The following is a 15200-nucleotide window of genomic DNA, read 5'->3' as shown; positions in this document are numbered from 1 at the left end:
TGTCTTGGACTGTTAGTTAGCACTAATTGAAGGGGAGAGTTAGAGCTCCCTCTATGGGAGCTGGCTAGCTCATGGTGGTACCTCTTTTCTGTCTGTGCTCTGTGGTCACTTAGGCCCACAGCAAAGCTAACCAATGTCCTTTTTCTCCAAACACTCCATGAGATATGGCTAAGGTCGTACTAGACATTACATCAAAGAATATTTCTTGAGTGTCATCTCACATTTGGAAGAATTCTCAGAAAAGCGACTCACAAACATTCAGCAGTTCTTTATACAAAGCAACAGAGCTGGCCAGGTTTCAGTGCCCTCAGAGGTCAACCCCTGACAAGGCACAATGTCTTCTGGGAGATCTGACTCTCTGATTTATATAAGTTTTTAAAAATTAGTTTATCCTGCACTTTTTGAAGGTTGTGATTAAGATCACAAACTTTGGAGTCTATTTTTTTTTTTCTGTTAGTTTTACAAGTCTGTCCTCTTTTCTGTATCCCTACTACCACTGTCCTCTCAACCAGAGCTTTTTTTTTTTTTTAATTGATTTTATTATTTTTTTTAAATACACAACAGTGGAATGCATTACAATTCTTATTACACATATAGAGCACGATTTTTCATATCTCTCTACATAAAGTATGTTCACACCAATTTATGCCTTTATACATGTATTTTGTTTTTTTGCATTACAGTTCTTAATACACATATATACTACAATTTTCATGTCTCTGTTTGTATATAAAGTATGTTAACACCCAATTCAAGTCTTCATACATGTACTTTGTATAATGATGTCCATCACATTCCACCATCCTTGCTAATCCCCTGCACCCTCCCTTTCCCTCCCACCCTTCTTCCCTATCTAGAATTAATCTAATCCTCCTCCCTCCCTACCCCACTATGAGTCAGCTTCCTTATATCAGAGAAACCATTCGGCATTTGATTTTTGGGATTGGCTAACTTCACTTAGCATTATCTTCTCCAACACCATCCATTTACCTGCAAATGCCATGATTTTGTTCTTTTTTAATTCTGAGTAAAATTCCATTGTGTATATATGCCACATTTTTTTTTTTTACCCATTCATCCACTGAAGGACATCTAGGTTGGCTCCACAGTTTAGCTATTGATGTGGCTGTGTCCCTGTAGAATGCTGTTTTTAAGTCCTTTGGGTATAGTCCGAGGAGAGGAATAGCTGGGTCAAATGGTGGTTCCATTCCCAGATTTCCAAGGAATCTCCATACTGCTTTCCATATTGGCTGCACCAATTTGCAGTCCCACCAGTAATATATGAGTGTACCTTTTTCCCCATATCCTCACCAACACTTGTTGTTGTTTGTCTTCATAATAGCTGCCATTCTGACTGGAGTGAGATGATATCTTAGAGTAGTTTTGATTTGCATTTCTCTGATTGATAGAGATGATGAGCATTTTTTCAAATATTTGTTGATTGATTGTATATTCTCTTCTGAAAAGTGTCTGTTCAGGTCCTTGGCCCTTTTGTTGATTGGGTTTTTTTGGTGCTTAGCTTTTTGAGTTCTTTATATACCCTAGAGATTAGTGCTCTATCTGATGTGTGAGGGGTAAAAATTTGCTGCCAGGATGTAGGCTCTCTGTTCACCTCACAGATTGTTTCTTTTGCGGATAAAAAACTTTTTAGTTTGAGTCCATCCCATTTATTGATTCTTGGTTTTAATTCTTGTGCTATAGGAGTCTTATTAAGAAGTTGGGCCTAATCCCACATGATGAAGATTAGGGCCTACTTTTTCTTCTATTAGACACAGAGTCTCTATCAACCAGAGCTTTTTGCCACAGCCACCAACTGACCTTTCCTGACCAGCCTCCCTCTGCTCCCCCATGCTGCTGATGGGCTCTTTTCTTTGCAAACATGATCAGTCATGCTCAGAATCCTTCAATGGCTCCTAGCCTCTAGGATGATATCCAAATACCTCTGCCACCCACCTTAGCCCATCTCTAAACCCTTCCTTACTTGCCTTCCCACCTGCTCCTCTCCCCAGCTGTCATAGACCCTAGTCTTTCACCTACAAGACCCACAAGAAAACGCAAACCTCCTCAAGCTCATTGAGGCGCCCATCCTAGCACCTTGTAATTATTGCCTGCCCTCTGCCTCCTTAAAATACCAAGGCTGGAGGACAGGTTGGGCTTTTACCTTGGGTTTTGCCCAACATCCAGTGCCTGAGACATAAGTGCATTTAATGATTTGTGAAAAGCACTTTATAGTACATATGGTGTGTTTTCATATTTGCTCATTTAATCTTCATTCACACTCAGGTGGCAAGTCTTTTCTAAATATATGGGTGAAGGAGGAAACTGAGGCTCAAAAATGTCAAGTGCCTTGCCCTTAGAGCAGAATTCATACTCCAATAAGAGGGAAGGTGCAGGTCTGAGAGGAAAGTATGGGACTGAGAGTCCTGCTGAACCTAGTTGAATTCCAGCTCAGCCATGGTTAAGGCACCCCAACAAGCGACTGCACCACCCTGCGCCCATGTCCCCATCCTTAATCAAGACAGGAATTTCGATTCGGGATTGTTAGGAAAATTAAATAAAACAATGCCTATGAAAGTGTCTAACAATGCTTGGCTCTCAGCCGGAACTATAAATGTGAGTTCCCTTTCTGACCCCAAGCTTGGCGATCTGCTTCTCCTATTTCTACAGCAGCTCCTCCCTCTCGGAGCTCGGGAGGCCACTGGGGATGCCAACTGTGGAGCGCTGTGCCTGTCTTGACGCGATAGCGGTTTTGGGTACTAGCGATCCTTAAAGGAGCGCGGGGACTCTGAGCACAGCTTGGAAAGCACAGTGTATGTGGGAGGGGACTGAGGGGCCCAGGGGTTGGGGTTGACTGAAGGGGTCAGGGTGTGGGGGGCGTTGGTCAGCTAACAGAAAATGGACGACCCAAAGCACACACCACAGAGGGGCCCACCGACACCTCCTGGACTTCAATCTTCGTCAAAGTGGCGAGTGCCCGACCCCTTCCCCCTACATCACTCGGCTTTTTCTCTATCTCCCCAGCTCCTGGCAGTGGCTCTATGGCCTCAAAAGACAAGGAGGGTCCCAGGGCTGCATGAGCGCGTGGACGCCGCCGACTCCGCGCCCCTTGGGAGCTGAGGCTCCGCCCCTCGCGGGCGCCGGCTGGCGGGAGGCGGGGCATGCGCACCCTGCGGCGGGCGCAGGGCGAGGGGCGGCGGGGAGCGCGCGTGCAGTTTCTCTCCGCCGGGAGCTGCGCGGGCGGGCGCGGGCGGGAGCGGGCGGGTGCCTTGGGGCGCGGGCGGGCAGTGGGCGGGGAGCAGGACGCGGGAGCCGGGTGCGCGCCACCGCTAGACGAGTGCGGGTGAGCAAGGCCGCGGCGGAGTACCCACGAGCCCCGAGCGCAGGTTCCAGGGGGATGCAAGGGATCCTTAGCCGCCTTGCGGCTGTTCGCAGAGAACTCAAGCGGCATTGACCTCAGCGAGGGGAAAGCGAAGCGGCAGCGGTTGCGAGTCCCGCAGGGACTCACGGGCCGGGTGTGTGTAGTGGGCGGAGGGGGGGACGGCGGGAGCGCGGGGCGCAGACCGGGCGGGGCAGGGGGACAGTGATGAGCGAGCGCGCGGGGAGGCTGCACGCCGCCGCCGCCGCCGCTCGGAGCATCTGCTGCCCAAGCTGCTGCTCACGGCACCGGTTATGGAGACGCTGAATGGCCCCGCGGGCGGCGGCGCCCCGGACGCGAAGCCACAGCCGCCTGGCCAGCACCACCGCCACCACCACCTCCACCCGTTGGCCGAGAGGAGGCGACTGCACCGCGCGCCCTCGCCGGCCAGACCCTTCCTCAAAGATCTGCACACCCGGACCACCATGCCGGGCCCGGCTCCGGCTGCCCCCTCGTCTGGCCGAGCCCCGACACCCGCTGCTCCACGTTCACCTAGCCTAGCGGGCAGGGCACCGCCCTCGCCCGGATCCCTGGCTGCGCCCGGCCGCCTCTCCAGGCGAAGCGGCGGCGTCCCCGGCGCGAAGGACAAGCCGCCTCCGGGCGCTGGGGCCAGAGCGGCAGGCGGCGCCAAGGCCGCCCCGGGAACCAGGAGGGCGGCGCGCACGGTGCCTGCTGAGCCTCTGCCCCGGGCCGGGAAGCCTCCTGTGGCCGAACCGCCATCCGCTGCTGCCAAGGGCCGCAAATCCAAGCGCGGCTTGGGAGCAGCTCCTGGCCGCGCCATCGGCTCCATGCCCCTGACTGCCCCGGTTCCCGCCGTGACCCTTTCTGTGACCTCGGCTGTCGGCGCAGTGCCCCCCGGCTCGCGCATCAGCCACACGGACAGCAGCTCAGATCTCTCCGACTGCCCCTCTGAACCTCTGTCGGATGAGCAGCGTCTGCTCCCCGCAGCCAGCAGCGACGCTGAGTCCGGTACCGGCTCCAGTGACCGTGAACCCCTGCGAGGAGCCCCCACGCCGAGTCCGGCAGCCCGGGGAGCACCGCCTGGCAGCCCCGAGCCCCCAGCGCTCCTCGCCGCGGTCTCCTGTCTCGGGGGCCGAAGCAGTCCAGGCGGGATCCCCCCGGGGTCCCCGGGTCTCGGTGCGGTAGAGGATGCTGGGGGGCGCGTGCTGCCTGAGCGACCTGTCCCTGCGATTCTCAAGGAGCCCAGCCAGCTTGAGCAGCCCCGGCTCCTGTCGGTCCCAGTGGCGGAGGAGGAGGAGCTGCTGCGGGAGATGGAAGAGCTGCGCTCAGAGAACGACTACCTGAAGGTGAGCGGGGGACTGGGCAGCAGGTGTGGAGGCGCTCCCCGGACGGTCCAGCTTTGGGTGGCGCCTCTAGAGCCCTTACTCCCTTTACCCCTTTTGCTCTCCATGTTCCTGACCCAGCATTCATTAGGTCTTGAGAACTTCGGAAAACTTCTGAAAGGAGCAGCAAGACCCGTGGGTCCTTCTCTTCCACTTAGCTTTTCTTGTTTCTACAAGTCTTGCTTGTCTTCACTGATGCCTTTTTAGGGGAGAGGCATCACTGCAACCCGCCCCCCCCCCCCCCCCAAATCATGTGCTCAGTCTCACCTGCAGGAAAGGAGTGTTCCTCTGACACCCAACTCTGCCAGACACACATGCAGGTGTGTGTCCATTCCAGAAAGTGCATTTGTCCAGGCTGTGAACTTACTGCTCCTCTTGCAATTACAGAAAGAGCTAGGAGCACTCATTGCCTCTTTGAGGCTCCAGAGAGCAAGGTGTGTGTATGTGGGGGTGGGGGAGTGGAGGGGGAGTTCCGAAGGTGACCATTTTTAGCAGTAAACTTTAAGTTCAGAGTTGCCTGGGTTCAGCAGCCCTTTATAAGCATCCACCAGTAAGTTCTTATGTGTCAGGAGAGGACACACCAGTTCTTTCCAAGGAATCACAGTCTCTGCTACACTGCCAGCAGGGCTGCAGGCAGTGGCCTCTTCATCCTGTTAGCCTTGGGGTGCTTAATCCCATTTCATCTTTTCTCTATGGAGGAGGACTGGTTGTGGAAGCCAGGGTTTAGACCCTGTGGGGGGGTCAATACAATTTAGGTGACTAGAGAGAAATGAAGGGGGGCTATGCTGAGGGCAACTTTTAATTTTTCATAATCCTCAGGTTAGCAAATAGCTTCAGGGGTATAAATTTGTTTGTGTATCTGTTAAGGTCTTAGTGAACATCTTCCCAAGAGGCAGGAGGGCTCTGCTTTATCAGTGGGTTATGTGATTTGTTTTTTCAACAAATGCTGAACCTGCCTGATTGAGGTCCAGGTTTTGGTGGGTGGGACTGAGACTTGAGTGTTTAAGGTGATGATGGTACAGTGTACAATTCAAGCTGGAATCAGCATCTTAGCCACTGGGTCCTTCTAAACCTTATCAGAAGCTGCTCTAACCAGCCAGGTGCAGTAGTTATCTTATGCAAAGAATGAGGCAGAGTAAAAGGTGAGAAGAGATCATATTGGGTCTTGGAGCAAGACTTTTCAAATAGTGTCACCTACTCTTATGTAATAGACTACATAGTGAAATTCAAAGATGCTGAAGAGAAAAGGCAACTATATCGTGTGTGGCTGTCTCATGCAAGTGGTACTTTTTCAAATACCTAACAATGTAAGCTCCTGAGAATGGGAATATTGTCTGTCGTTGTAGTCCCAACTGTTAGTGTAACCCCTGACCTACAGTGTTTATGATTGAATGATGTGATTGCAAATCTATATCGTGACTACTAAGCACCAGAAACCCCTGTTGTTATATTTATTACAACCCCAATTCCACAGACAAGGATGCTTAGAACTAGAAACTAATGGGACTTGTCCAAGGTGACCCAGTCATTAAGTGGTGCTGCTTCCATTTTGCTGCTCCCTGAGCCTCTGCTTTTTTCACAGTACGAGGCTGCATCCCTGTTTCCAGCAAGGCTGCTTTTCTCAGTGTTGCTGCTTCAGAGCTGTTTTATTAGCTTACCATGTTGAGCTTTCCTGTGGGACCTCTGTTTTCTTTTCAGGAGAAAGGGCCATAATGAACACCTCTCTGCTAGCCTGTGTACCAAGGGCCATACAAATCCCATAGGCAGCGTTTAATTTGCTGGAAATGTTCAGTTGCAATTTCCTGGGGGAGAAAGTGTCATGACCATCTGTTTACTAAGCCTGAGTCTTTCCCAAAGATTTTACTCTGACAGGAAAGAGAATTGGGTGGAGGGGATCTGAAGGAGGCTGGGAAACCAGAATGATTGCATGTATATGAGTCTTATGTCCATTCTTGGTCATTCAAAAGCTTAAGTAAAAATAGTTCAATTGGAGAAAGATATACGAGAATCCTGGTGGACTTTTCTATGGGTCAGTGACCTTGTCCATTTGTGGAAAAATTGGGCTCCAAGCATTAATGAGCACATGGGGCAGACAGTAGTCATTCCTTTTTTTGCACATGGTGGTTAGAGTACACATATTATAAACCGAAACGTCTCTTTTTCTTGTTTATGTTGCTCAGGGGTACTTTTTTTTTTTTTAATAGAAAGTAGTAAAAGTGCAGCCTTGACCAATTACTTTCTTAGGGAAGGTTGCATCAAATGTTTGAGATTAGCATCCACCTGTTCAAATAATATCTAACAAGAAGAAACTTGGTTTAGAGATTTGATTTCCATGTATTTTGGAGGGTTGGGACCATATGGAACATTACATTCTTTTCTCAATCAGTGCTGTCCCCAATGCTTTTGGCAATATTATCTGTGGCAATATTGTCACAGTTTCAGAGCTTGATTGACCAAAGTATAATCAAACAGAAAAATAAGGCCATCACTCCTCCTAATGGGAGGATGTCTCACTGATCAGGAAATTCAAATGGAAATCTCCTGGCATGTAGCCTGCTTTCCCTTGTGCTGGGTGGAGAGTGTAGAGTCCTCATTCCTAGTTTCTGTCTCTTCATCAAGAGGGGTGACTAAATGAAAAGGGCAAAATTAATCAATCCCACGGGTCTGGCTTTGGCATGAAAATAGGGAGAAACAGACTTGGATTGTTGTTCAGCTTAAGAGATACCTGGAAGTATTCAGAAATTAATGTTAAGTGGCCGAGTTCAATGATTCCCAGGCCTTTACTTCTAAAACAAAATCCGGCACACTTCTTGATGCTGAGGACTGTCTTCCACAGATGCTGGCGTGTTTCCTCCCTGTCAGGCTGCCATGACTGTGTTTTGCTCGAGTGCTCTGGGACATTCAGACAAGCCATAGTGCTCACTGTCAACATATTAATTATGTCCTCTGTTTCCACAGGCTTTTCAGGGGCATGTAATCACTTCGAGTTTACTGGCCTATTTTGAAAATGCTTTTAGTGACCTTACTGGTGATGTGTTCATAACCCACCCCCAGATAGTGGACCCTAGCTGTGTTGATGTCCTTCAGGGTGAGACAGGATTGGCTATTTGTTTTTGCTCTGCGTTCTTAATTATTTCATAAGAATTATCTTCAGTTGAAAGAAAAGTCAGTGCCAGATCTAAGAGCAGATTACTTTTGATTTCTTGGGAGGAATAATTTCCTAAGAGAGATCAGTGTTGGTTTTCTCTCTCTCTCTCTCTCTCTCTCTCTCTCTCTCTCTCTCTCTCTCTCTCCCCCTCCCTCCCTCCCTCCCTTCCTTCCTTCCTTCCTTCCTTCCTTCCTTCCTTCCTTCCTTCCTTCCTTCCTTCTTCCTTCCTTGTGGGAGGATCAAACCCAGGCAAGGACTCTACTGAACTACACCCCTAATTCCTGAGGTTTTGATTTTATAGGTTGCGGTGTCCCCCCACTGATTAAGCCTTACCATCCTGTTTCTTACTTGGGGTAGTAGATTTTTGAGTTTCAGGTTCTAACATGGTTTGTTACATTTGGCTGTCTGGATGCCAGGTGCTCAGGGAGGCCTGGAAGGGGGGACACTTGGAGTGGGGAAGCTTCAGGACAAAAATAAGCAGCTCTGAACAGCTCAAGTGTTTGAGCTCCACCTTCCTTCCCCTTCCCTATCTTTTGGAAGGGTTAACGTGGATTGCGTTCCCTATATTCTGATATTCCACTTTCTACACCCCTTTCGTATTCAGCCTATGGAAGCATGGCTATAATAATCTTAGGTGGCAAGATAATGTTGACTTAGGGCAACTAGCCCATCAGCTTCTGGCCAGACTGTCACTTGGTAAACAATGGCAATGGGTCCTGTGCCTCTTTAGCTGTTGCTGCGACTCTGCAGAGAACATTTCCATTGTCCAGGGGGAAATGAGGTGGATTGTTTGCATATTACAATAGACAAGATTTTCTGTCTGCAACTCCCAGAAGATGGGAGTTATTGCAACAGTATACACAGGGCTTCTGCTACTGTCTAAATTAGGTCTATTTAAAGAGGAGTTATTAAAATAGAAATAGTTATAGATTTGGGGTTGTTTAAAAGACATTGAGATGCGAATATAATCAGTATGATCAAAAGGTTTTCTTATCACTTATACTAAGAAATCATGAATTTAGTCTTTATATTTGTGGATAAAACTAGCCTAGAGGTTTTCATTAAAATAGTTATTTTTAATCTTGGTTTATTCATTTGCAAACACGGTACCTCATTAGTTCTCTACTATGACAGATGTGTATATATACATGTGTGTATAATAAAGCTTGACTTGTTCTCTGTATGTAAAAGGGAATAGTTGGACAGCTTTACGCTTCTTCAAGAATCCATTATATATAAAATATTTGAAAAATACAATTAGATTAGATTAGCTTTTTCAGTAGGATAATAATATAACATATAAATATCCAATAGATCTGTTGTTGATTCAGCATAAAACTATTGTTTTAAGAACAGTTTTATCCTTATTAATTTCTACATATAAAAAGACAACAGCAATTTCCCACTTTTATTTACTGTCTCTAAATTATTATCTGCCAAACACTATATGACTATATGTTCTGCTTGATTTGATTTTCTTGAATATGTAAGTGGCAGGCCTCATCAAGGTTCTGGGGTACAACATTTTCTAAATTAGAGCATGCCCTCAGAAAATTAATGTAATGTTAGTTTGAAAATCACTATCCATCATGACCCTAATCCAAATAATCACAGTTTTTGCTTTTCAAGTGACTGCTGCCAGCTTACATGGTTTATAATTTTCATCTCTCATAACTTCCTTTCACCGAACCTGAAAATTGCTTTTTTCCAGATGCCACAGAAAGAGTTGAAATAGTGGCTTCAGTTCTGTCTCTGCAATGGACATGTGTTGGGGAAGCATTTAAACTTTTTGATTCTCAATTTTCTCATGTTTGAAATGAGTGTATTAGTATTTTTGCTGCACATTGCAATGATTTCCTGAAGACCAATTGCTCTAATGGATGTACTTGTACATCGATCATTTTCAAGCTCTAAGTGCTAGGCTGCTTTTAGTAGTTTACACTGATGGTGGGGTTTTAAAAGTACAGTCGAAAGTCTTATTGTTTCATCTGTCCCAGTTGTAGCAAATAATTTGTAGTATTTAGTGGAAAGTGCGTGCTCATGTTTGGAAGCAGATAGCCATGGATGCAGTCTGGCTTCCATACACATTAACCAACCTCAGCTTGGTTTCCTTATCTCTAAAATGGGGGTAGTGTGTTCCTGGCAGGATTGTGGTAGGGTTGATAATGAAGGTAAAGTGCTTAATAAAGGATGTTTTCTGTTTTAGAAATTTAGATAAAATGTAAGTTATAAAAGCAGTGGTTCAAATATGTGCAATTATGGTCCTTCCCTAATTTTCTTTTCTGGGCAACTAATGTTGGTGATTATTTATGCTAAAAAAATATTAGCTGTTTACGTTGAGCATAGCCTGCTCAATGATTTGAAGGCATGGGTGTGTCTAGCCCTTAAACTTTTTTTTTTTTTTTTTTTAAAGCCTGTGATGGTTGTTTATGCATCTATAGACAGGTCTAGCATTTAACATTAGGGTGGATGAGGGTCCACCCTAATTGCAAAGTCTGAAGGCTGCAGAACATTTTTATATCTGGAAGCTATATTTTGCATCTTCTTTTGGTTATTTCAAATTTTAAAAACTTTTGTTTGAGGAACAGGTAATTTCAGGTTTTAATGATTTTGATTTTTAAAAACACATTTTTTTTTTTTTTTAGAAGGAATAGCAATCACAAACAATTCCTTCCATTAACAGAGGAGCTGAATCACTATGTATTTATATGTCTGTATACATGTTGATTTATTGGTATACGTTCAGGTATTATTGCTTGTATTGAACTATTTTCTATTAGTTACTCTGTGAAATAATTGCCTTCTAACATATTCAGAAACAAGCATTGCAGTTAAGCTCTTTCTCAAAATCTAATCTGTCCGATTGATAGGGCAGCAATGAAACTTGACCTTGATTTTTGAAGATTCAGGAATAACTCTCTCTTTATGAAAGAATAACAACCATAAACCCATTTTAAAGCCTTTGGTCTGTGGTTAGCCTCCTCTAGCATGGAGTAGACTGGGGATACAGTTTCCATTATCACAGCCTCAGTGTAGGAATCAGGCATCTGTGACAGCCTTCTCTTGGTGAGGCATGGCAAGCACTTTCCTGAAAGAGCACTTTCCTAAGGAGCCTGGCCATTTGACCACTGGGGAGTTGACAAAGCAATCTTCTTTAACTTGGGTTCTCCTTTATAGTCCACTGAAACAGCTTTCATTTTGAGTCATGGTCAGTTGTGTAGGACATTCTCTTATTCAGGAAGTGTGACCAGAGTGGAGAGAAGCTTCAAGCTGGGGTCAGGAGAATGAGCTGCCATATTTGTGCTGTTTTGAGGATGACTGAAGAATCATCTTCCCCCCATTTTGTTCCAACCCATATTTTCCCATAGGATTCCAAGTTTATTTGTTGTGTTTCCTTAACTTAATATTATCCAGGATAAACTCATCTTTAAGAGATTTCTTTTGCCAGGCATGGTGGCACACAACTGTAATCCCAGAAGCTGGGGAGGCTGAGACAGGAGGATTCAAAGCCAGCCTCAGCAATGGCAAGAGCCTTTAAGCAACTCAGTGAGGCTCTGTCTCTAAATAAAATACAAAACAGGGCTGGGGATGTGGCTCAGTGGTTGAGTACTCCTGAGTTCAATCCCCAGTACAAAAAAAAAAAAAAAAGAGAGAGATTTCTTTCTGTTCAGTATCTTGTCTACCTGAGGCTTTGATGTTGGGAAAGAACTTGTGTTCTTTACGTAAATTTCTAGGTTTAGAACAAATGTAGGACTAGCAAGAATAGTAAGAATCAGGGGTGAATAGTAGGGCAAGGCTGACAATTTGGGGTGTCTGAGAGAGTTTTTTTCTGGAGCCTTGATATTAATTAAATAAATAAATTGAAACTGAAAGCATCTTATTCTGGAGGCATTCAAATAATTAATCACTGAACAAATTAAGAAAATTTATAAAATGCTTTTCTTTTTGTTTTAAAAAAGTATTTTTTTAGTTGTAGATGGACACAATATCTTTATGTATTTATTTTTATGTGGTGCTGAGGATAGAACCCAGTGCCTCACACATGCAAGGCAAGCACTGTACCACTGAGCTACAGCCCCAGCCCTAAAATGCTTCTCTTCATCTCTTCCAAATTGCCCCTCATTAAAACATAAAAGGTTACTTCAGTAGAATATATATCCTGTATACTGCTGCTTTATTTATGGGTTGGGGAAGTTTTCACAATTAGGCTGCAAGACCAAAATAAAGCAAAGGTGTAGGAAGTCCAATTTAGTCATTTTGTTGATGTGGTCTGTGTGTTGACTGTAGGTGTGTATTCATTTCACAAATACTTTTTGAGAGGCAGATGTGTCCCTTATGTTGCTCTGGGTGCAAAGAAGATCCTAGAGGCAAGGTTTTGATCCTTTGAAGCTTTTAGTGTAGATAACAAAACAGTAAATAGGAAAAAAAGCACAAATAATGTTAGCCGATGATCATAAGTGGGAAGAAAACAGATTAAAGCAGGAGGTTAAAGACAGTGGGGTTCCAGGCCTGGGGTCAGGGGAAGTGTGGACTACGTGACTTCCCACATTATATGACAGAATGAGCTCCCCAAGACCTGCCAGGGGGACAGCAGGTGAGACCTTGTGTCCTCTGCAGGCAGTCTTCAACTGGAGAGGCCCAGTGTCTTAGGGAGGGAGTTGGGGGTAGACTTGAAAGAAAGAAGCCCTGGCCGGTTTGGGCAGGGGGCGGGGTGGTCTGATTTACATATTAAAGGATGACTGCTGGATGGAGCTGGGAGGATTAGAGGGCCTGAGGGGAAGCTAGAGCTGCAGTGTGTCTGTATGCCTGAGGGGCTGGAAGCCTGGGTCAGGGTCCCTGAACTGGGGCCTTGGTGTTTGAGCTGGGAGAAGAGTGCAGGCCCTTTGGGAAGAAAACAGCACTCACTGATGGTGTGGCTGTAGAGGGCAGAGGGCTTTGGGGGGTTCTCCTTGTCAACAGTTTATAAAGATTTTAATTGGCTTTATTTGCACTTTTTGAATTAGGCAGCACTTAGTTCCACAAAATCCAATGAGTGTTCCCATGTGCTACGCAGAGATTTGTTTTATAGAGGGAGAAGGGCAGAAGAAAGCAGAAACAAAAGAACAAAGAGCAGATGGTGGTTTCAATGTTACTTTCCTTGTAAGGCAGGGACAGGGAGTCAGAACCATAGATAAATAGCTGATTAGTTAACATCAGGTTACTTTAGGCTACTTTCCCACCCCTAAGGATTAAAGCAGAGGGAACTTCATTATTATTGAAACTGACCTGTTGAGGGGGGGGCACATTCTGCTATTATCTCTCTCCTGATTGCTTAGAAGGTCACAGAACAATTTAGTTTTGATTTGGTGACATGAATGATATCATTTTAATTTTTAGCTTGGTCTGTTGGGGCCTAGTGTGGGAGCTTAGTCCAAAACAACATTTATAATTTTTTTTTTCATCATCCGGTATTCAGATTGTTTTCGTGTTGGTGACAAAGAATAGAGATATGGGAAATAAAAGAGAGAAGAATGGGAAAAATATAAACTCCATGTATATTTGAAAAATATAAACTCAATGTGTATTTGAAATAATGAAAAAATAATGAAAATGTTTCATTGTTCAATAGAGTCGTGTAATCAAAGCTGAGTTTTGTATTGTGGAACAGAGTTTTAGAGACATTTGCAAGTATGCTATATTTCCAGGGTAGTTAAGTTATTATCCCATTAAAGTTTATGTTCTTTGAAGGTAGAGTCTGTCTGAGTCATCTTAGTATCTAACTTGTGCCTTAGAGATACAGGTTTAGGTCAGTGTTGAGTTTCACTCTAAAGATTTAGTTATCTGCAAAGTTGATTTCATTTTTGATGGTGTTAAGAACAAACTGGGAGTGGAATAGGTTCCAAAAGGCTACAAAGAATAATACAGGCTGGATTTTCGTTTCTTTGTCTATGAGATTTGAACAGACATTTGGTAATATTATTTCATGTGAGAAGTATTATGTCACACAGACATTTCATGAGCTGATGGGAACGGTGAAGGTATTCATGATTTAGTGTTGAGGAGTGGGGATAGGATGGTGGATGAAGGAGAGAGGTGCCATCCTTTCTGGATGGGCTTCACTCATAAATGTGCTCTGTCTGGTTTCTTAGGATGAGTTGGATGAACTCCGTGCTGAGATGGAAGAGATGAGAGATAGTTATTTAGAGGAAGATGTTTACCAGGTGCAGGAACTTCGGCGAGAACTGGACCGTGCTAACAAAAACTGCCGAATCCTGCAGTACCGTCTCAGGAAAGCAGAGCAGAAAAGCCTGAAAGTGGCAGAGACTGGGCAGGTGGATGGTGAGCTTATCCGAAGCCTGGAGCAGGACTTGAAGGTGAGTAGGAGGGGTTGATGGAGTGGGCATTCCCAAGGGGCTGCTGTGTGCTACGTCATTCCTCTGAAAATGTAACCTCCAAGACCTCTCATGCAAGGGCTCTACCACTGAGTTACCCCCCCCCCAACCCTATCCCTAGCAACCTAGTACACATGTTCCTGATGTTCTTTTTCTGCTTATATCTTATATCTTTCTCAATAGATGTCAGCATAAACGTGCTTGGTTTACTTTATGCTTTAAAAGGTATGTGTAGTCGTATGACTTTGGACCAAGATTTATATCTGTCATAAAAGGGACTGAACTAAACCTTAAAAGACATCATAATAATGAATCTACAATGAAAAATAATTAATACCAGCCATTTGGTCTGATAATTGGATAGAAATTGTACAGAGAGCTGAGCACGGTTGGCACATGCCTGTAATCCTAGTGGTTTGGGAGGCTGAGACAGGAGAGTCAGCCTCAGCAACTTCGAGGCGCTAAGCAACTCAGTGAGACCCTGTCTCTAAATAGGGCTGGGGATGTGGCTCAGTGGTCAAGTGCCCCTGAGTTCAATCCCCCGTACCAATAAATAAATAAATAAATAGATAGATAGATAAATAAATAAATAAAATAAAGAAAATAAATTGTACAGAGATTTCCTAAAGATCAGAAATATTTTTTTTTAAAAATCTATTGATCATCAAGACAGTCAAGAGCCATCTTCAAAGCTGACCATCTCCCTTAATTATTTTTATGGTTATTTAGGTTTCTGGGATTCAGAAAACCTGAGATTGCCATATTAAAGTGAGACTTTTACAGTGGTGATTTAACTGAAGAAGTAATAGGATAGTAACTAATTGTTCAAGTGTCTGTGAAAATCAGTGACAGGAATGGGAATGAGGTGAAGAAACCCCAGACTTTGTACCCTTTGCTCACCCTACAGACAGCAAAGCTTCTGC

The 15200-nt window shown here is 44.9% G+C and overlaps 1 protein-coding gene across 9 annotated transcripts in view; it reads left to right on the top strand.

Moving 5' to 3' along the window:
• The first annotated feature begins 3587 nt into the window (after positions 1-3587).
• Positions 3588-15200, top strand: part of Mtcl1 (microtubule crosslinking factor 1) — a 126305-nt gene continuing 114692 nt past the window's right edge. For all 9 annotated transcript variants that reach the window (XM_046457792.2, XM_058583467.1, XM_058583466.1 and 6 more), the window contains exons 1-2: positions 3588-4722; positions 14035-14259. In XM_046457792.2, coding sequence (XP_046313748.1) covers positions 3670-4722; positions 14035-14259 — 1278 coding nt within the window. In that variant the 5' untranslated portion in view covers positions 3588-3669. The remainder of the gene's footprint in view (positions 4723-14034; positions 14260-15200) is intronic.

This window comes from Marmota monax, unplaced genomic scaffold (assembly GCF_021218885.2).
Source record: "Marmota monax isolate L192 unplaced genomic scaffold, Marmota_monax_Labrador192_F-V1.1 WCK01_AAM20220418_F8-fsc00328, whole genome shotgun sequence".
Lineage (NCBI taxonomy): Eukaryota > Metazoa > Chordata > Mammalia > Rodentia > Sciuridae > Marmota > Marmota monax.
This window is presented reverse-complemented; position numbering and strand designations above follow the sequence as displayed.